We start from the raw sequence: 16,807 nt of genomic DNA on the forward strand, positions 1-16,807 counted from the left end.
TTTTCACGAAGGTGGATTCTGTCTCTTAGGGTTAGTGGACATGTTGGGTGGTTCGTGGACACCAAAATTTGGTGGACATGTTGGGTGCATGGGCAGGACGAATTGATTCGATGTTGGTGAAGATCGAGATCTGGATACTAAATGTTTTTATGTGATTCTTCACCATTGCGAGTTTTGACTATATATATATATTTTGACTATATATATATATATATATATATATATATATATATATATGTATATATGTATATATGTATATATATGTGTAGATGTATATATGTATATATGTATATATGTATATATATATATATATATGTATATATATATATATGTATATATATATATATGTATATATATATGTATATGTATATGTATATATATATATATATATATATATATATATATATATATATATATATGTATATATATATATATATATATATATATATATATATATGTATATATATATATATATATATATACATATATATATATATATGTATATATATATATGTATATATGTATATATATATGTATATATGTATATATATATGTATATATATATATATATATATATATATATATATATATATGTGTGTGTATATGTATATATGTATATATATATGTATATATATATATGTATATATATATGTATATATATCAAAATATATATCGCCCTGTAAGAGGCGACCAGGGTTGCGTCAGGAAGGGCATCCGGCGTAAAACATGTGCCAAATCACGATGCGGATCATACGGATGATCCGCTGTGGTGACCCCAAACGGGAGCAGCCGAAAGAAGAAGAAGATATATATATATATATATATATATATATATATATATATATATATATATATATATATATATATATATATATATATATATATATATATATATATATATATATATATATCACAGTATTTCAAAAAGTTTTGGACAAGTTATGACAGAACTCGGTGGATCAGTTGGTTTCGTGACAAGAACAAGCAAGCCGATTAGATTTTGGTTCAGGTCCAGATGCAGATCTGGCTTATCAGTACGATACAAAATGTAAACTGTTCAGCCTGGTTTGTATGTGCAGTTGTTTCATCACTTTGCTGGAACCACAAAAAGAGTTTTGAATTGATCTGTTCCTTTCTCCTGTTCCTTTTATATCTTGTACTCGCTTTGGCAGGACCTGCGGTTGTGCCTCCTCAATACTACAGCATGCCATGGGGGGTTTATCCCACGAACCTGTTGCAACCCCAGGCAGTATCTGCTGCAGTAGCAGCGGCTTCGAGTGCAGCTCAGCAGTCTGGTGCACAGGGACATAACCAGCAGGTAAGTGATGCCGGTGGAAAATAACTCTTACGTTTGTCATTTGTTTGTATATTATGTAAAAGGCATCGGTTATAAGCATGATGTATGCTGCTGATGTGTTGTCTGCTTCGTGCATTCCTGCATTTCAGATGATGAGAGGTGGAGGAGGGGGAGGAAGTGGTGGTGGCGGTGGTGGTGGTGGAAATAGGCGACCTCTCACTCCGAATCAGAGTCCTCAGAGTCAACAGCAGAGCCAGGATGCCTTGAATGCCATTGCATCCAGCCAGGCACTGCCTTTTGGTGCTGGATTAGCAGCTGCGGGAATGTCAGGTGAACAAGCGAATTATCCTACGTTTTGTTAACAGCAATTTGCACTCGGAGCTCATGTGTTCCTTCAAGTTCAGACTCGTAGATCGGTACTATAGACTGGGCAAAATCTGGTAAAATGTACATATTTAAAGTTGTGGAGGCATTTCATATTTACGGCTGGCAAACAACTTTTTTAGATGTATTTATAGGTTCTAAATCAATGTAGGGGGTTTGCCCGGCTGTATTTTCAAAGATTAACCCATAAACTTGACAAATCCAAGATGGCCGCCATCGCTTGTAGAAAATACCTAAATTATTCCATCTCTGGAACTACTTTACCAATATCAATGATGTTTATGTCTATATTAGGGTTTTCACACATGCTTGATCATTTGGAATAAGTTTTAAGTTGATTGTAGGTCAAGGTCATGCATTGGGACAAAGGTCAAGGTCATATTTTGACCTCTTGGTGCAGAAATAAGCATATCTCAGGAGGTAGACTAGGTCAATTTTCAGAAAATGTTAATGGTAGAGGCATATTCATGTTTACAGCTGACAAACAACTTTTTTGATGTATTTATATGTTCAAAATCGAACTAGGAAGTTTGCCCAGCTGCATTTTCAATGGTTAACCCATAAACTTGATAAATCAAAAATGGCCGTCACCAATTCATGAAAAATTCGTTTTTATCTTGCCAAAACGAAGTTTTTGCCAGATATGTTAGTCAGCTTGTATGGTTTTTTTGGTTTGTCTGTAATCACGTATTAAAAATTCTGCAGAGCACAGTTATCATTGGAAATTTTTGTAACTTCGCATATCAGAGGCCTATAAAGGTCCCTTTCAGCGCATAAAATTTTGAAGGTCAAGGTCAAAGGTCAAGGTCACTTTGTCGCAAATCAGGGGAGTCGACGAAACCCTTATTTTTAGATTAATTTTGATCGGATTGTCTTCAAACTTCATGGGAATATAGTTCATGGTCTGGCGCTCAGCTGATTAATTTTTGGTGGCGATTGGCCTTGACCTTCATGGTTAGCGCCGAAGGTCAAACATATTTGACCCCAAGGTCAAATTTTCAAGTTTTAGGAACCATATCGTGTAGTACCTCAAATTGAACACCTCGATGAGTGCTTTCTAGCTATGTCAAGTTTAAGACATTATGACGTCATTTGGTGACGTTATGAGGCAAACGCATATTTTTCATGGTTACTCTGTAGAACGATTCTCATCGGAATCTCTCGTAGGCAGATATTCCTCAAGGAGTCGCTCCTGGTGGATAGCAGCTCTGTTCACCTCAGTGTGACCTTAAAGAAGTCACATGTGGTCACCTTTTGGCAAGATACGGGTCACCTGCGGGTGACATTGGTTTTTTATTTGTTTGTTTGTTTGTGAACAGTATTACGGAAAAAATCCTCGACGGATTTCGACGAAACTTGGTGGGGGGGTTAGGTATGGTCCAAGGATCATGCCATTAAATTTTAGACTTGGTCCCCCCCCCCCCCAAAAAAAAAATTTTTTTTCTTAATCTATTGGTTTCTAATAATTATTTTCTTAATCTATTGGTTAATCGTATACCAAAACCACCAATGATTCTTCCGAATCTGTAACTTTTTGAAAATCAAGTAAGTAATCTAAAAATGAATAATCAATTGATTAATCAATAAATCAAAATACCCTTTACAGCCAAATCACTTGGTCATTGCCATGTCCAAATATCAGCTTCCGAGCTCAAAAGGTGCCTGAGATATTGTTCCGAATCTGGAAGCTTTACTGCACACCAAAGCCAGGTCCTATAGAACAGTTATATCGGTAAGTGTGTGTTTATAGTTAGGGCCCGCTACCTGTGTCTAACGGGAATTACATGTGTGCGCTGCGGAGTTTCGTTTACAACAAATCTCCTTCACTTCACTTCACACACCGACGGCATTGCCCACGTACGTGGGCGGAGATTTCCATCGCCTCAGATCGGGACTCTACCCAGGAAGGCAGGGGTGTTCCCCTTGGCCAATCACGCCACAGAAGGCGGCTTTCCCACGACACGCCGGCCAATGAGGGTTGGGATGGCCACAGAGAGCGACTTTCCCACGACGCCCCATCCAATAAGGGTGGAGAGCGCCTCAGACGGTGATTTGCTCACCCCGGAGGAAAAAGGAATATAAAGGAACGCCAGGCTGTGAGCGGGGTGGTGGTCGTCATTGTCATCTTGGGGGTCGTGGGTCTTGTTGCTGGCTGATTCGTCTGGTCCTGGGTCATCGTCGTCTCTGATCTTCTCCTTGGTCTTGGTCGATTGGTGCGTGGCCGGTTGGAGAGCACGGTAGCTGGTGCCGTGGACGGCTAAAATGGCGGCGAGTGTTGTTTGAATTCGGCAAACAGGGGTCCCCATGCGAACGCGTGTGCGAGGCATCACGTGCTTTGTGCCGCGTGTTCCATTTGCAGAACGCGCGGAGCGAGCCCCCGGGATGACACGCTCGGGCGGGCCTGCACGGCAAGCCGTGCAGGTTCCATGGGCGAGTGACGTCACCGGGGATTTCCCAGCGTGAGTTGCGGGTGAGCTGCACACGTTGGCTCGCGTGGGGAATCTCTTGAAGGGCAAGTGCTTGTTGAGATGCGCAGGGCGATGACAAGGCTGCACGTTTCGCCCAACGGAAGGAACGAGCAAGTGTGCCGTAGACCGCCGCCTTGGCGGTGCAAGAAGGAAAAAAAACAAAGGGCCTCGCTCCAAATACATGGCCTGCCAGGCATGTAGTAGACATCCTGGTTGGGCAAAGGAGCATTAGTTAGTGGGATGGGTTTAGCTTAGATAGACTGGCCTCATGAGGGCATGAGCCGTCCTCCATGTGGCCCGTGGACGAGTTCGTGGGAAAGTAGATTTAGATTTAGAATGGATTTGGGAGACATGGACAGACATGGAATGTGCAGTGGGGACGTAGCTTGGCTACGTAAATTAAATGGAACGTGCACTAGTTTAAGGGACGACGGGGAGCACGAGATAGTTAGGGGAACATAGGTGGAGTGATGGGGGTGAATTTGAAAAAGAAAGGAGCATGTGGTGTGAGTATAGGTCAGTGGGCCCGAGTGTGTGAGTGGAATGAATGGGGAATGCATGGTGCGAATGAATGAGTGGGGGGAGGAGTGAATCACACCCAAGTGACCCCGGGGTCAGTGTAATGTTAGTTCGTGGGTTAGTCAAATTTGCCAAGAGGAGGTCGTTCTGTTGTTGGTGGTGTATGAAGGCACGGAACCCATTTGGAGGGGTGCAGGAGTCCATGCACCGGCTGGGAGCATGGCTTTTGAAAGGTGAGTATCGAGTAGATGGCACCCCGGGCACCGGACGAGTCGGCCAGAGTAGGCCAAGGGCCCACGGGACCGGGATAGTGTTGTGGGCATGGGCGACCCGTCGGAAACGGGACCCGTAGTGCCAAAATGCCACGTGGGCATCGGAGGCGGGCAATGCCAGGAAGGGCAACCCCCCGCGTTCATAAGGAGCAGTTAGGCTTGGAGACAGCCTCAGGGCCCGGGGGTGCCGTAGTTAGAGTCCGGCAGGAGGGAAATCCCTGCCAAGTGAGCCACGCTGCCCAGCCATGAAATTGTGCAAGGGCAGGAGTGAAAATTTGCGGGCAAGGCCTAAATTTATAATGGACACCAACACAGACGACGGGAATCATGGTTTTTAGAACCGATAGTTTAAAGTGACAGGCGTTTTGAAAAGCCCCGAGGTAGTTTAAAGGTAATAAATGCTAGGATAGTTAGGAAGTGTACCCCTTCGCACCATCCATCCCTTCGCTCTCCGTAGGCTGCTGGACCCACCTTGTTAAGATGGCTGAAATATGTAGGAGGCTGTTCTGAAGCTTTGTTGGGCCTCGAGGCAGAACACTAGTTTCTTCCCGTAGTCCCCTCCAAAAAAAGGAACTTAGGGGTTGGGAGTAGATGGACAGGATAGGTTAGCCGAGCAAAGACGATATAGGGGGTTTGGGAGACGAGATTATAGACGAAAATAAATATAACAAGGACAAATGTGTCCAAGAGCAGCGTCCTTAAGGTTTTGTCGGCTAAAAAAAAAAACAACAACTTCCGATATTTCGTCACGTGCCTTCATTAAGCCAATAGCGAAACCCGTCAGAATGTATTTACGTATTTACGATATATCGTGTATTTACAAAATAAATAATGTATTTACGAAATTAGAATATGATAAATGGAATAATCTTTAAATAGTAACGTGAACTTTTCGAAACTTTAAAGCAAATGTCCGAATATATTTAATAGTTCATGATAGACGCTCTCAAAAGGCACCGTCTATGTGAGGATGTGTACATGTGCTCGGTATTTAAGGCGATCCGGATCTTGTATATACAAGAGCCGAGTCCGAGAGATTAAGGTTTTGTCTTCACAAGAACAAGAAGAACAAGAAGAAGAACAACGCCGAGCTCTCTATGAGCAGCGTTCGCTACGCGAGACGCTGCTAAAAATTTTTGTTGGTTCATTGTTGCAAATTAAGGGAGTGGGTATGGACAAAGACAGGCAGAGGCGATAGTTTTGGGGGGAGACAGTAGGGTAAGTCCGAGCCTGCCTTCAGAGCGGCCGGCACTTCCGCACTCCCTCCAGACCCACACAGACCATACCGGATGCCGGCCAGCTTCATATGCCGGCCTGTGTTGTGCTATATCTGCTGGTCTGCATTTGCCATGCCTTGTTGTCTGTCTTTTGCTTTGACCCCATGCCTGCTACCCTTATTTGCATCGCCGCTGTGTCACCATCCAACCATGTGCGCCAGGACCATCCATCGTCAGGTGTTTTGCAATGACTGCCCTGCAGGCAGCCTCACCACGGGACTGTATTTGAGCAGCCCGTGCATCCATTTTGTGTTCTTGCATCCATTTCCATTTCCATGAGCCAGAGACTGCATTGAGCAGCCTGGCCACCTCTTCTTGCATAAAGGCCACTTCAAATGGCCTGCGGGACAGCGCATAGCCTGCCGTGTTAGGGTGAGTTTCCTCCTACAGCTGGGGTATGAAAGGAACAAAGAAGAAGGGTCACTGAAAGGAACACACAAGGGGGACCTTTTGAGCAGGCCCTGAGGACAACTGACCATCAGCTGCTGTGCACTCACCCACACAAAACTGTTGACTTTTGCTGTGCCTTTTCCCCCACAGATCACAGGTTCTGAGCCATGGTTAGTCTAAATAGATAAGGTAAAATTGTAAATATTTTGCAACCCACCTGTTGTTTGTGTTAGCGCCGGCAATTTATTTAAGTTGTCCGAGTGAGTCTGATAGTTTAGTTACGCAGCGCACTAGGTTGTTTATTTTTGGGACATGAATGAAAAAATGTTGCACTCAGGGATCCGTAGGTAAATCGTACTAGGGGAGAACTTACACGTGCTGGTCACACGGAAATTTGACGACTCGGGACGAGTCTGTAAAAAGGGGAGGGGTAGTGTTACGAATCTGGAAGCTTACTGCACACAACAGCCAGGTCCGATAGAAGAGTTATATTGGTAAGTGTGTGTTTATAGTTAGGACCCCCTACCTGTGTCTAACGGGAATTACATGAGTGCGCTGCGGAGTTTCGTTTACAACAAATCTCCTTCACTTCACTTCACACACCGACGCCATTGCCCTCGTGCGTTCGGCCACGTACGTGGGCAGAGATTTCCATCGCCTCAGATCGGGCCTCCGCCCAGGAAGGCAGGGGCGTGCCCCTTGTCCAATCATGCCACAGAAGGCGGCTTTCCCACGACACGCCGGCCAATGAGGGTTGAGATGGCCACAGAAGGCGGCTTTCCCACGACACGCCGGCCAATGAGAGTTGAGATGGCTACAGAGGGCGACTTTCCCACGGCACGCCGGCCAATGAGGGTTGGGATGGCCACAGAGAGCGACTTTCCCACGACGCCCCGTCCAATGAGGGTGGAGAGCGCCTCAGACGGCGATTTGCTCACCCCGGAGGAAAAAGGAATAAAAGGAACGCCAGGCTGGGAGCAGGGTGGTGGTTGTCATCGTCGTCTTGGGGGTCGTGGGTCTTGATGCTGGCTGGTTCATCTGGTCCTGGGTCATCGTCGTCTCTGATCTTCTCCTTGCTCTTGGTCGATTGGTGCGTGGCCGGTTGGAGAGTGCGGTACCTGGTGCTTGGAGCGGCATCGTGTTGCGGGTTGGAGTCCCGCCGAGCCGGATCGTCGAAGACCACACAAGGTGAACAGGTCTAAGCACAGGCTCTGGTCTCCAGCTCACCTTTCCTCGAGCTGAAAGCCTTCAATAAAGACCCGACGGGGTCCATTTCTGTGTGTCTGTGTGTGGGCCCGTCTTTAAGTAGCAACTGTATAAGTGCTTGTGTATAAATTTCCATTTCTTTGATATTCGGATAACTCTGCTCCTTGTGTGCTTCCATCCCCAATTATTATTATTATAAATAAATTTCCCTTTTGTTGAATGTACCAGCTCGTTCCCTGTCATTTCTTTCATTGGCTTAGCGCGCTGTGTATTGAGAGATAGCGAGGATAAATTGTTCATTTGCTCCGGCACGGCTCTGGTAACTCCGCTCGGTTACGCTGGATCCGAGCCGTTACCCGCGACTCGGATCGGACAAAGTCGGCCGAGCGTGTGGTTTCCCCGGTAGTTGGACGACGTGACTACTTAGGTAAATTGGAGTTAGACAAGTGGACCCTACCTCATGCCGTCAAAATATTCGCGACCACGGTCCTGTAAGGGACCCGTGCCTTTCGGACATATCCGAGGGTAGCGATCTGAATTCCGGGTGTTCGGTGGAACCGACTCTATTGCTCCATCTGGCGGTCGTGCTCGCCGCCGAGACCCGGCCCCACAACAATATTGCCGAGATGAGAAATGAAATAAATAAGTAATTAATAAATCGATAATATTTAAGTAACTCATCAATTAATTGATAAATAAAATAAAAACACTTTTTTGCCAAAGCACATCTTCACTTTTGTCCCCACATTTCAACTTCCTAGCTCAAGGGATGGCTGAGATATTGCCCAGACAAACAAACAAGAAAACAAGCAGTCATAGACTGGTACTTACGAAATCGTCAACTTGACCTCTGACCTTCTCAAATAAAAGCTGTCTCTAGAGAAGGTAGCGATGCAAACCAGAAGTTTTTATGTTGATTTTGTACAAAACCATCAAAAATCGAATGTTTTGGATGTTTGACCTCACTGTGACCTTGACCTTTGACCGATTTTGACCAAAATCTAATCAGCGCTAGCCATCACTCTCCTGAATCACGTGGTTTAATTTGACTTAGGTAGCTTCTTCCGTTCTCGAGTTATCGTGCCTACAAACACACAAACAAGCCACTAGGCGACGAGGTATTCACTAGGATCGAAGCGCTGGATACGATGCTTTTCATTCTGACCGATCCACCGACTTAGATTCATTGCCAAGACGTATTGGTTCACATACAATTGTTGCTCTGCCTGGCAAGATTTTTCCAATTGCGGATTTTGCCAATACTGGCACTCCTCATAAAAAATGACGGTAAATAGACACCCTATTTTTGAAGGACTACCATTTGAAAAATAATCGGTTTGCTGGTTTGTGCTGTGGAGCCTCGCGTTGCAGACACACACACACACACACACACACACACACACACACACACACACACACACACACACACACACACACACACACACACACACACACACACACACACGGAAAACCTGATAAACTTCTCTCAATGCTCTTGTTTGGCCACACCTCCTGAGCCACACAATATTTTTCCTACGCCACTCCCACTTTAAATAATAAATAATTGGCGGTGGTGTGTGGGTCGTGGAATCGTTTTCGGTAAATAAATAAATAATTGGAGGTGGTGTGTGGGTCGTGGAATCGTTTTCGGTAAATAAATAAATAATTGAAGGTGGTGTGTGGATCGTGGAATCGTTTACGGAAAATAAAAAAAATAATTGGAGGTGGAGTGTGGGTCGTGGAATCGTTTTCGGTAAATAAATAATAATTGGAGGTGGTGTGTGGGTTGTGGAATCGTTTTCGGTAAATAAACAAATAATTGAAGGTGGTGTGTGGATCGTGGAATCGTTTTTGGAAAATAAATAAATAATTGGGGGTGGAGTGTGGGTCATGGAATCGTTTTCGGAAAATAAATAAATAATTGGAGGTGGTGTGTGGATCGTGGAATCGTTTTCGGAAAATAAATAAATAATTGGAGGCGGAGTGTGCGTCGTGGAATCGTTTTCGGTAAATAAATAATTGGAGGTGGTGTGTGGGTGGGGAATCGTTTTCGGTAAATAAATAAACATATTATTAGAAATCCACAAAGACAGAAATGCCGGTGATTCCATTTGTTTTGGATCCTTTTCACTTTGGTCAATAACGTTTGGATCGAGGAGAGATCGAAGGTGGAACGACGGTGTAGTTCCTTACAAACACTGTATACACACCTTAAATGACGGTAAATAGACACCCGATTTTTGAAGGACTACCATTTGAAAAATAAAACCTCAATCAAAAATCGGCTCAAGTAAAATTTTCTAAATATCTCGAAGTGTTTAATTCCGAAGTCTCGTTTCTCTACATTCAAAACTGAAGGACAAGTATTGAAAATACTATACGCGTTTTTCGGCTGCTGCACAGCAACGGGTGGTTGCTTGGCAATGAAATTCAAACGTGCACATTCCCAGTATATATTCCACCTCTTGGCAAAGTTTCATCGAAATCGGTTCGCTGGTTCGTGCTGTGGAGCCTAGCGTTGCAGACACACATACACACACACACACACACACACACACACACACACACACACACACACACACACACACACACACACACACACACACACACACACACACACACACACAGGCGGAAAACCCGACAATAAGGGATATTTAGCATATTTAGCGAATCCAACAGAGTCGGAAGTGATTAATATACTTACGAAATCTTTAGATTTCGTAAGTAACAAACAAACGGAGTAAAAACTGTGTACTCCCTTCCTTCGGTGCCTGGCGATGATGTCATGCATCGCCTGGATATGTAATTGGGAAGGAGCGGTGTATTATTTCGGAGGAAAAATTATTTCCTGCACTCTCAACGCACTCAATTTCCAAGCTGTATCTGAGCTGGCAGGTACTTTTGGAATGAAATTTTGCATCAACAATGCAAATAAAAAGCATGCGGGATTGACTTTTTTTTGATCTTGACCTAATTTTAAGACCATGACCTAATTATAGACATTTTAACATTTTTGACCCGAACTCGACTAAGGTTTGTCCGCTCGGAATGAAATTGCCTTCACTGGATAACCTTGAGCAAGACACAATAACATTTGATTTATATCATACCCCCTCTGGGTTAAAGGTCATGGTCTTGCACCCACCCATAAGAGTATTACACCACCATTTAGATTTTTCTCAATTTTTCTGCCAATATCTGAGGACTTTCAGAATTAAATTTTGCATGAGTAATGGTAATGCAAAGTATGCTGGGTTGATGTTTAAAAAAAAAAAAAAGTTGCCCGTGACCTAATTTTTAAGGTTACGACTAAATTATAGACATTTTAACACACTTTTTTTCACCAAAACTCGACTAAGGTTTGTCTGATCAGAATGATGTTGCCTTCTCCAGATAGCCTAGAGTAAGGCACATTTATGCTGAATTTACATCATACCCTTCTGGGTTAAAGGTGAAAGTCAAATAGTCTGAAAGAATAGTGATTTAACTTTTTTACTTACGAAATCTAAAGATTTCGTAAGTATATTGATGCCTTCCGTTTCTGTTTGTTTGTTTGTTAGTTTGTAGGCACGATAACTCGAGAACGGAAGAAGCTACCAATGTCAAATTACACCACGTGATTCAGGAGGGTGATGGCTAGTGCTGATTAGATTTTGGTCAAAATCGGTCAAGGTCAAATATTCGATTTTTGATGGTTTGGTTCAGATAACTCGAGAACGGAAGAAGCTACCAATGTCAAATTACACCACGTGATTCAGGAGGGTGGTGGGCAGCGCTGATTAGATTTTGGTCAAAATCGGTCAAAGGTCAAGGTCAAATATTCGATTTTTGATGGTTTGGTATAGATAACTCGAGAACGGAAGAAGCTACCAATGTCAAATTACACCACGTGATTCAGGAGGGTGGTGGCGAGCGCTGATTAGATTTTGGTCAAAATCAGTCAAAGTTCAAGGTCACGGTGAGGTCAAACATCCAAAACATTCGATTTTTGATGGTTTGGTACAGAATCATCTTCGAAACCTCTGGTTTGCGTCGCTACGTTCTCTCGAGACAGCTTTTATTAGACAAGGTCAGTGGTCAATTGTCAACAAATCGTGTGTGAGATAGAATTGTTTGGAACAGGTGTGTGTGTGATAAAACGAGATGCGTGTCTGTGTCCGGTCCTTATTATTATTATTATTATTATTATTATTATTATTATTATTATTATTATTGTTATCTATATATTAATACTGAAGGACCAATTTTGTGCTCCTCCGAGCGGTCGCGTCACGTTTTTCTCGGTACTGTGACCTGGACTGAAAGAAGCTTCGTACCTGTAAGAGTGCATCGCACATAGTGGCAATAGTCAACTTTCAACTCTGAAGCAGAATAAACACTTTTCGCTTTACATTCGTTTACATGGCGACGTGTGACGTCACCGCTGAGAGGCGTCAGGACGTCATGACGTCATCGGTCATTCGCTGACGCCGTTACATCTGTCGTCGACAGACCGTCACCGCTGAGAGGTGTAATTCCACTCCTCGCAAATAGCGTCTGCAATGTAAAACCCTCTTCTGCACATGCTGACTACCTCTGAATGTGAATTTGATAGAAAAAATGTAGCAAGAAACATTGTATCTATATATTAATTCTGAAGGACCAATTTTGTGCTCCTCCGAGCTGTCGCGTCAAATTTTTTCTCGGTACTGTGACCTGGATTGAAAGAAACTTTGTACCTGTAAGAGTGTATCGCACATAGTGGCAATTATCAAACGTCAACTCTGAAGCAGAATAAACACTTTTTGTTGAGACGGGGGCGAGGAGTGAAGAGGCGGGGGCGGGGGCGGGGGATGAAGAGACGGGGGCAGGGAGTGAAGAGGCGGGGGGCAAGGTAAGCAAATTTTGGGGTGGGGGTAAGCAAATTGAAAGCAGGAGACGGGGGGAATGGGTTTGGGGATGAGTGGGCAGGGGCTGGGGTGAATTAGGCAGGGTTGAGTGTGAGGGGGTGGACAGGGTGGCGGGGGCAGGGGGCAAGGGGCGGGGAATCAAGAGACGGGGAGGGCGGGGAGTGAAGAGGCGGGGGCGGGGCCGGGGTAGATAAATTTTTGGGCGGGGGTAAGCAAATTGAAGGCGGGGGGTGGAAGGCGGGTGGAATGGGGCAGGGGATGAGTAGGTGGGGGCAAGCACACCCTGTCCAGTCCATGTCCCTCGAGTGTGGGTGAGCTGGTGAGGGTTGTTGAATGAACAGAATCCGTCTGTGACGGGGTTTCGGCTAGTTATTATTATTATTGTTATTTTTAACCATTTGAGCTTTAGTCATCAAATTTTCAACAAAGATTTATTATGAGAATATGGAGAAGACAAATTAAAAATTTGGTCAAAAGGTCAAAGGTACTGTTTAATATATGGAAGAAGAAGAAGTTGGGATACAAAGCGGACGGGCTTTGCATTTTCCGATGGTTTCTCGTAAGCCCATCCCCCGTGCAGTGGAAGACGTGGTTTTGCATTCACTTCTGTGTCTGTCCGTCTGTCCGGACCATAACTTTTTGTACCATTTGAGCTTTTGTCATCAAATTTTCAACAAAGCTTTATGAGAATATGGAGAAGACAAATTATTAATATTGTTCGACCTTTTTTTTTGTTTTTATTTTATTTTAATTTGCTCCATTATTTTTGAACATTTCTTTTTTCTCGGCAACCATTTGTCTGATTGACAAAATTTTCATGGCAGGAGAGACTCCCCCCCCCCACCCCCATGAACAATATTTTAATTATATTTGTGACATAAGTCACATGATATGGCAGCCATCTTGGATTAAATGCAAAAAATTAAAGCATTATGTCTCAAACTGCTGATCAGAAAAAAATGTAAACTTGGCTCATCTCATTCTACTCCTAATGGGGAATAAAGGATTGTAAGGATGGCGTCATCGGTGAAGTGCTCGGCAAGCCATAAATGTTTTAATCGAAGTCCTTATTTACCATTGAGATTCATTGTGTATGTCCAAGCAATGACATTTTTACCAATTAAGCTTTTGTCATCAAATCTTCAAGAAACCTGAATTTATTATCAGGTTGTGGAGAACACTAATTAATAAAATGTACAATTTTTTTTTTGTAAACTCGTTTTCGTCAAGTTTAGTTTAGTTTGAGTACAAAGCAGACGCGGACGGGATTGACATTTTGAGATGCTTTCTAATTACTTTTTCAAAGGTTTTGTCTTTGGAAATTATAACAATAAATGTTGCGCCACCTCCAATTAGAGGTAATCCTTTATCTTTTTGCTTCTTTGTGTATGTGCAGGTTACCAGGTGTTGGCTCCGGCATATTACGACTCAAATGGCACACTGCTGGTAAACCCCGGTGCTGGTCGGGCTGGCCTCGGTGCTCCAGTTCGTCTTATGGCTCCTACGCCTGTGCTTATAAACCCAGCTGCTGCAGCTGCTGCCGTTCAAGCTGGTACCTATTACATCTTTTTATTGTTTGTTTGTTTATTTTATTTCCTCCCTGATGCTCATGTTTACTTATCGAAGTATCAAATATTTGAATCTCTCCCCTTCCCCTTCTTCCCTTCGGTTTCCATTGACATGTCTGAAACAACAGCCCAGCGACAGAGTAAACAAAATACAAATGTATTTCTCCTTCACTTCTCCTTTTTATTGGTTAAACCTACAAACATTGTGTGCTAACAGAGGACATTTTCCAGTCAGTTAATCATGGCTGTCTTCTTAGTGATTAATCAGTTTCACCTTTTGATGTATTTTCTATCGTCATACAAGCAATTGGGCATCAGGGAAAGGATGGTTGCAATCGGGCATCAGCTGTGGCTGATTAAGGATAATGATATATTTTGCTTGGTGTGTGATGCCAAAGAAAGGAACCCTCTCACGTAATGGGAATGATCCAAATTGAAGATTGTGGATAATTTCATAATGGAGTTATTGCAATGCTATTTGAAGTGGTATTTCAACAGGCATCATTGTTTTGTTTTGTTTTGTGTTTACTCCAGCAGCTGGTAACCTTGGAGGAACCGGAGCACTTGCCAATGGCTTGCTGCGCAGCATGGCTGGAGGCCAACAGCAACAGCCAGGCCATGCAGTTGGACCCTCGCAGGGAGGACCCGGTTTTTATGGTGCAGCCGTCGGTGCAGCTGGTTCGCTCTCGAGCCCCTCACAGAGTGGTGTATCGGGGGCTGGTGGTGGAGGGTCGCTTTTCTCTCCAGGCCCTTCTCCAAATGTACCCCAACTTGGCAATGCTGGCTCCCCCCTTGGTGGATTTGGACAGCCCGGGGCTAGTTCTCTTGGTGCTGGCATCAGTTCTACACTCGGCTTCGGGAATGCGGGTGGGCCTTTGGGTGTTGGATGGGGGGAGTCTAAATGACTCGGGTACCCTAAAATTTATTATCATTTTTATGTGGGAAGCCTGCATTATGTCTCAATTTTGGCTGTTTATATTTTCCTCAATAGAATCCTTCATGCCATTATAATTTACTCACCACCCTATCCCTTACCCAGCCACTTGTGCGGCTGTCTGTTCTCTAGGCCTACGGCGAGATTCTTTGAGTACTGGACTGGATTACAAGCGCCCGAACAGTAGCTTAGCTCCCGTTGGACAGACCTTTTATGGGGATTTGGGGTTTCCACCATCTCCTGGACCCTTAGGCATGCTTGGTCCAAACCACGGGCCAACGCACTCACTCACACCACCTCCTTCCCTTGCAACGCATGGCTCTGCCTCCAGTCTTGGTCTTGGTATGTGATCTTTGGTGCATTTAGGTTTTTGTTTTTTTTTCATTTCTCACCAATCATCATTGTGTTTTTTGCCAGATATGAAAGGTTAAAGGGTGTTCTGTGAATTTAGTGGTATGCCAAAGGGTTTTTTACTTACGAAATCTAAAGATTTCGTAAGTATATTGATGACTGCCGTCCTCTGTGTGTGTGTTTGTTTGTGTGTGTGTTTGTTTGTTTGTCGGCACGATAGCTCGAGAACGGAAGAAGCTACCAATGTCAAATTACACAACGTGATTCAGGAGGGCGATGGCTAGCGCTGATTAGATTTTGGTCAAAATCGGTCAAAGGTCAACGTCACAGTGAGGTCAAACATAATTCCGTAAATTCATGTGGAGAAATGGAGTATTTTTGCTTCGGTCGACGTTACGAGTTCGTTTTAACTTCGACTTTAATTTTGTCTTTGGTTTTTGCGATCGCTTAAGACACTTAACACTCGGTTGTCGAAATTCTGGTAAAAATCGGATGTTTTGGAGACGTTTTAAGATTGTATAAAAAATATTTCACTCGCTGCGTCACGGCTCGTTACGTGGTGCAGCGCACTCGAGCAGACGCGGCGTTGAGTCACGTAAAGGTTTTGCGTGTGCGCGCTGACGGTGTTTTCCATAAAGATGGTGTTTAAAAATCATTTTTTATCCCAATAAAGGTTATCGTCGCATGCCTGACTCGCGAAGCCGTCGGATTATGTAGATTGTTGGTGGATGGCCGAATATTACGGTTTTGTGACTTTGATAAAATAATATGAAATAATTGCATGGAGAAATGGAGATTTTTGCTTCGGTCGACGTTACGAGTTCGTTTTAACTCAGATCGCAATTCTGTTTTCACTTTTGGTAACGGTTAAGTATGCTTAATACTCGGTTGTCGAAATTCTGGTAAAAATCGGATGTTTAATGAAATTTATGTCAGGTGTCGTATCTGAGGCTTAACTGAAGATTATGCTAATGAGGGGGATTGTAACACACGGCATTACGCGCTCGTTTTAAAGTCAATTTCAATCCTCTCTTCAATTTTGGTAACGGTTCAGTATGCTTAACACTCGGTTGTCGAAATTCTGGTAAAAATCGGATGTTTTATGAGAGGTTTGGTACAGAATCATCGTAGAAACTTCTGGTTTGCGTCACTACCTTCTCTGGAGACAGCTTTTATTAGACAAGGTCAGAGGTCAACTTGACGATTTCGTAAGTACCAGTCTATGACTGCTTGTTTTTTTTGTATGCTTGCC

At 43.7% G+C, this 16,807-nt stretch overlaps 1 protein-coding gene across 3 annotated transcripts in view; it reads left to right on the forward strand.

The window, feature by feature from the left end:
* LOC147026277 (pumilio homolog 1-like) overlaps window positions 1-16,807 on the forward strand; it is a 364,690-nt gene that overhangs the window by 260,292 nt on the left and 87,591 nt on the right. Inside the window, exons 10-14 of one of the 3 annotated variants that reach the window (XM_085881544.1) lie at window positions 1,173-1,318; window positions 1,447-1,627; window positions 14,099-14,254; window positions 14,805-15,137; window positions 15,310-15,546. In XM_085881544.1, coding sequence (XP_085737670.1) covers window positions 1,173-1,318; window positions 1,447-1,627; window positions 14,099-14,254; window positions 14,805-15,137; window positions 15,310-15,546 — 1,053 coding nt within the window. The remainder of the gene's footprint in view (window positions 1-1,172; window positions 1,319-1,446; window positions 1,628-14,098; window positions 14,255-14,804; window positions 15,138-15,309; window positions 15,547-16,807) is intronic. The other 2 variants (XM_085881546.1, XM_085881545.1) reach the window with 2 other exon arrangements.

Source organism: Eptatretus burgeri, chromosome 5, assembly GCF_056783735.1.
Source record: "Eptatretus burgeri isolate ZD-2024b chromosome 5, Ebu_testis_v1, whole genome shotgun sequence".
Taxonomy (NCBI): Eukaryota; Metazoa; Chordata; class Myxini; order Myxiniformes; family Myxinidae; genus Eptatretus; species Eptatretus burgeri.